At 46.6% G+C, this 6,321-nt stretch overlaps 1 protein-coding gene across 3 annotated transcripts in view; it reads right to left on the bottom strand.

Annotated features, from left to right (window-relative positions):
- Positions 1-5,776: 5,776 nt before the first annotated feature.
- LOC146059702 (uncharacterized) overlaps positions 5,777-6,321 on the bottom strand; it is a 30,583-nt gene continuing 30,038 nt past the window's right edge. For all 3 annotated transcript variants that reach the window (XM_083172161.1, XM_083172160.1, XM_083172162.1), the window contains one exon: positions 5,777-6,293. In XM_083172161.1, coding sequence (XP_083028287.1) covers positions 6,212-6,293 — 82 coding nt within the window. In that variant the 3' untranslated portion in view covers positions 5,777-6,211. The remainder of the gene's footprint in view (positions 6,294-6,321) is intronic.

Here is a 6,321-nt window from a genome sequence, read left to right as displayed (position 1 = left end):
CAGTCAACATGACTTTGTGTCGACAGGTCGTGAGGTCGACATGGTTTTTTTCACAGTTTTTTGACCCGACATGTGCCGACAGGTGGTATTTCATGCCCTACCATCCACTAGGGCGTGGCGGGAAATTAAAATAGTGTGCCGAGCGCAGCGAGGCACCATGCCCGAAGCATTGCGAGTGAAGCGAGCGATGCGAGGGGCTGCGGTTCACTTCCAACTGTGTCCATGTCGACCATGTCGACAGTCGGGTCAAGAAACAGTGAAAAAACCCATGTCGACCTCGCGACCTGTCAACACAAAGTCATGTGGACTGTTTCACCTGTACAATCTATATGTCGGTATTTTGACCTTGTTGGGATTTTAAATGACGGGATTTTGTCCTTGTCAGGATTTTGTCCTTGTCGGTATTATGACCCATTCGGGATTTTGACCCTGTTGGGATTTTGACCGTCAGGATTTTTACTGCATCCCGCTAAATTAAATAGGCAAAGTGCTATGCCATGTTTGTACACATATTTGAGTACACACAATATGAATTCAGCCTATCAATAAATAGATAATTAAAGACAAGGTTAGTCTTCTATTCTATTCTTATAGTCATACCCACTGGTTTGAAAAAAGTACCATGGTTCACATGTGATATCACCTGGATACAAAAAGATCACCTTCATTTATTTCCCATTAGGGTGGCCAATCCCAGGATCGGGATCGGCAGGATCCTGGAATTTGTCCTCAAAATTTTTGCCATTTCAATCTCCTATCCCAGGATTTCAGGATATGCTGGGCAGCATCTAAACACTCGCTCAGACGCTGCCCGGCTGTTCCTAACCCCGGCGTGTTGCCTGCGCAGCGTGAATTGGTTATAGATCACGATGCGCAGACAGCATCTCCACAGCCGGAACCGTCCGCCTCCCGACCAGCGCTTCTGGAGGCACACAACACCCACCAACTGCCTCCCGATGACCGATCCTGATGGCCATAACACCCACGACTGCCTCCTCTATATGTCGGTATTTTGACCTTGTCGGGATTTTGTCCTTGTCGGGATTTTAAATGTCGGGATTTTGTCCTTGTCGGGATTTTGTCCTTGTCGGAATTATGACCCATTCGGGATTTTGACCCTGTCGGGATTTTGACCGTCGGGATTTCATACCGAATCCAATTTAGCTATATCACCACTTTAAAAGGAACTGCATGTATGTTGTGTGTAAAAGGCTGAAAAGGGGCAGACTAGATGGGCCAAGTGGTTCTAATCTGCTGTCAAATTCTATGTTTCTATGTACTCATTACCTTTTTGAATAACTCTTTTTTGTCTTGCTTCTTCCAAAAGATCCTTTATAAAAAATTGTATTTAGCATGCTTTGTGTACCTTTGCAGCAGTCAATACTTCCCCTGGCCCAAGTACTAAAATCATCGGATGAGTGCAATCCTGATTGGCCAGAGACACTAGTGCTTAGGTTTTTGGGAAGTTCTAGGCTATGATGTCACTGCGGAATGTTTAAGGTTCTTGGCTTTTGCCAAATTTGGACAGAATTCTTAACACATTTAACAATGCTGAAGGCAGTAAGCATGTTTAGGAAGCCCCAATATAAATAGAGATTTGACAACCAGATAGCATGGATGCAATGTAAACTGCGCTTCCTTTAACTATGGACTATAAGAAAATTATCAAAGGTCACATATGGAAAATTTCATTTACATGACAGCCCTTTGAGTCAGTGTTTTATCCACTTCTTGGAAGTGTTATACTGGTGTCCCAAGAGAGACAGAGCAATCTCATGTCATAAAACATACAACACATTATACTCATATGTATGCTACAAGTGATCAGATAGCTAATGCTGCTGTCATAATAACCAACAGAAACCACCCTTTCTAGCTGCAGAATTGGGTCCACTGATTTTACAGGTATATCCCACACATTTTCTATAATAAATATGTCCATTACTGTTTATTTTAGCCAGGGGTAAAGGGGAGGAACCAATGTGCACTATGTGCTGGGCCCTCTCCTCTCTGTGATGCAGTAGACTTTGGCATTGTTCCCCCTGTACTAGTCTCAGGGAACCTGGCATCTGCTGCATATCCATATATATATAAAAGACTAAATACTCACCTCTGAGGTGAAGTACCAACATTGACCACTAGAGGGCACCTGAAAAACCAAATTACTTAACAGAGAGTGAAACCAAAATGATTTATTTCAAACTTCATGGATATGGACACAGGGAACTTTGAAGAGAGAGGGGGAGATTCTCTAAGCTAAAAATGTGGTAAAAACCCAGTTATCGGGGTTTTTACCGCATTTTGGGATGCTGTAAGCGGGTTAGCGCGGCGGGGGGCATCGCCAGATCTTTCTACTGCATCCCACCGCAGCCCCGCAACGACCCCCCGCTGCCCCGCACGGACCCCCGGCAGGCGGTGTACGAGGAAACTGAAGGGATGGGTGTGCTGCTGGGGATAGAGCTGCCCGGGGCCCTACCCTCTACAAGAGCGGTGGGGCCCGGGACTCAAGTACCCCCAGACCCCCCTGTTGGCGGCCCTGATGGTGGTAGCCCATTGTAGCCTAAAGGTTACTTACCTCATCGCTGGCAAGGCAGTGCGGTTAGCGCTAATGGCACAAGCATGGACTCCCTGGCACCTGGCTGAGCAGTTTGCAGGGGTGGCTACTTTTTGGAGCATTTGTCCCTGCCTCTGCTAGTTACTGTATACCACTGATAGATCCCATATTGCTGGATGGTAATACCAGACCATATTGTATATCCTTAGTAAATGGACCCCTATGCATTAAAGCATCAGTCACCTCTGGGGCCCAGTGTAGCTCAAAACTTGCCTACTGTCCTGGAATGGCCAGAAGGCTCCTGAACATCCCCTGAAATTCCATCAGTCTCCCGCAATTCCCCTCCCCCCCTCCATGGCTCCATGTTATGCAAATTGCATCATCATACCCCCCCCCCCCCCCCACCGCTGTGCAATGCCTATTATATTGGCATTGCATGGCAAGGAGCACGCCCCCCATACAGAACATTACCATAAGCCCCACCCCCATCACAACACCTTTACATCCAGATGGTGAAACACCACCCCCACCCTTTTTTTCTGAAAAATAGACAAGCTTGTTATCCAGAGGTGGGGGAACTTATTTGTCTATGTCACCTAATTACCCCCTCCCCCCTTTAGACAGAGACTGGGCCAGCTGTTATTGGCATCCCCCTAGAATGCTTATCTGTGAGAATTACTGTGCAGGGCCAATGTGATAATCCGATAATCTGAGATAATCCGACATGATATCTCCTCCCATACCCCCTCTGCTGCCCACCCACCCCAATCATCCTCCCCTCCCAACTACCCCACTCTGTCATCCTTCTGCCCTACTACAGCTGAGGAAGTCCGCTCCCTCATCTCATCCTCTCCCCCCTCTACCTGTCCCTTGGACCCTCTCCCCTCACGTCTCCTCAGTTCCCTCTCCCCCACTGGCTGCTCCCACCTTGCTCACCTCTTTAACCCATCTCTTTCTCTACTGGCATCTTTCCCTCACCCTTCAAACATGCTCTGGTCTCGCCTATTCTTAAAAAAACAAACCTGGACCCTTTATCTCCCACAAGCTACCGCCCTATCTCTCTTCTCCCATTTGCCTCTAAAATACTAGAACGGCTGGTTTACAGGCGTCTCACCAGCTACCTGTCTGACCACTCCATCCTTGATCCCCTTCAATCTGGCTTTCGCCCACTTCATTCCACTGAGACTGTCCTAGTGAAAGTCACCAATGACCTGCTGTCAGCCAAATCCAAGGGTCACTTCTCCCTGCTTATCCTTTTGGACCTATCTGCTGCCTTTGACACTGTGGATCACCCTCTCCTCCTCCACACACTCCAAAACATTGGCCTCTCTTGCACAGTCTTCAACTGGTTTTCCTCTTACCTCTTTAACCGTTCCTTCTCAGTCTCTGCCTCCACCTCACCACCTTCCATCCTTCCTGTCGGGGTCCCTCAGGGTTCCGTCCTTGGCCCCCTTCTGTTCTCTCTGTACACCTCCTCTCTGGGTGCACACATTAACTCCTTTGGCTTCCAATATCACCTCTATGCGGATGACACCCAAATATACCTCTCCTCTTCTGTCCCCCACTGTTTTCTCTCAAGTTTCCAACTGCCTCTCTGCCATCTCCACCTGGATGTCTGAGCGATTTCTGAAGCTGAATATGGACAAAACCGAACTTATTATCTTTCCCCCACCCAGAGCTATGCCCCCTACTAATATCTCTATCACTGTTAACAACACCATCATCTCCCCCGTTCCCCAACTCCGCTGCCTGGGTGTCACTCTTGACTCCTCCCTCTCCTTTGCACCCCACATCCAAGCCCTGGCCCATTCTTGCCGGTTCCAGTTACGCAACATTGCTCGCATCAGGCCCTTTCTCTCACAGAGTGCAACTAAGCTGATCATCCACTCATTGGTCATCTCACAGCTTGACTACCTTAATGCTCTCCTCACCGGCCTCACTCGATCCCAACTGGCTCCTCTCCAATCTGTCCTCAACGCTGCAGCTAGGCTTATCTTCCTCTCCCGCCGCTCTAATTCTGCCACTCCCCTTCAACAAAATCTGCACTGGCTCCCATTCCCCTAGAGAATCCTCTTCAAACACCTCACACTCACATACAGGGCCATCTCTAATTCCATTGCTCCACATATCTCTAACCTCATCTCCATTCATACACCCTCCCGTCCCCTACGGTCGGCTGATGACTGTCGTCTCTCCTCCACCCTGATCACTGCTTCCCATACTATAGTACAGGACTTTGCCCGTGCTGCACCCCTTCAGTGGAACGCACTCCCTCGCTCCATTAGACTCTCCCCGACCTTGCAAAGCTTCAAACGGGCATTGAAAACTCACCTATTCATCAAAGCATACCCTTCCACTGTGTAAACCAGCTGGTTCTCCAACCCCTTGCCTGTTTACTGTCTGTCTCCCCTTCCTACTAGATTGTAAGCTCCTCCGAGTAGGGCCCTCTTCCCTCCTGTTGTCAAAGCCCACTTCTCTTCACATGTCACTCACAGCTCTCCTACACTCCAACACTCAGTGACCATCTTCGTCTGCATACTCATCTCCATCATTGGCCTCAAGCCTCTAGTTGTATGTTGATTGAGTCCTCACTACTTACATTTAAGCTGTAATGAGTATTGTACTGTATTTTTGTTATTTATTCAATGTTATGCCAAGCTTTTTCTCCCTGTATTGTTCCTTTGTACGGCGTTGCGAAACACTTGTGGCGCCTTATAAATAAAATTATAATAACAATAATGTGGAGGTTACAATGTTCCACCTCACCATTAGAGGTGGTGGAACTCAGTTCCACCCCGTTCCACCTCCCTTTAACCCCTGCTTATAGCCCACAGTACTGTACAAACCTACCATATTCTTCTTATAGCAAATTACAATATCACAACTATTTAACCCCTTGAGTGCCAAAATCTCGGCAAAATATCGGCTTAAAAAAATATCAGCGTCACTCACACTTATTATATAGATTCAAAGAAAAGATGTTGAGTAAAAAAAGATGATATGTCCTATAAACATTACAGGTCATTTTGATGAATACAAATGTTTGCTTGGCAATTTTACATCTATTTTGACAAATTCACTTGGCACTCACATGGTTAACACGAGTAAGGGTCAGACTAATACAGTAAGGGTCAGACTATTACGAGTAAGGGTCAGACTAATACAGTAGTACAATGGGAAACATGCTCAATAGTAAGTGGAAAATAACACATCAGACACTGATTGATTTGTCTTACTTTTTATTGTTGAAACAGCAGATAGATACATATACTGTATACATTCATCTGTATGTGAGTGTATATTTACACATAATAGGCCACTCAACGGACCAAATGACTCCTCAGAAAGTGACAGCAAAATGATATGTTTCAAACTTGCTGGATATGGAGAGAGGGAGTTGTGAAGACAGAGATTGGGGGTAGGGGGTTACCCGTCAACGGGACAGGCTTGGGTAGGGGGATAAGCTGTCAACAGGACAGCAGGACATGTCAACAGGACATGCTTTTTAACATTAATTATAAGTTGCATAAACTTCAATGATTCAAGTTGTATGCATATAACAATCAATATAAACTTTAAAGCTGCAAGTTCCCAAATTCTGGGACATGCAGCACAAGATGGAAATGACTCAGTGAGTCCGATGTCCAGGTTCTGGTCTTATATATCCACCTTGGGCATCCCATCCTCCTCGTCCTGGCACAGGAAGCCCACAGAGGCAGGCTTGTAGTAGATGTCATTCCTATAAATAAAAACCTTGATCAGTGACT

The sequence above is a fragment of the Crinia signifera genome, chromosome 2 (assembly GCF_055691185.1).
Source record: "Crinia signifera chromosome 2, ASM5569118v1, whole genome shotgun sequence".
NCBI classification, from domain to species: domain Eukaryota; kingdom Metazoa; phylum Chordata; class Amphibia; order Anura; family Myobatrachidae; genus Crinia; species Crinia signifera.
The sequence above is the reverse complement of the archived record's forward strand: the minus strand, read 5'-3'. Positions and strand labels throughout refer to the sequence as shown.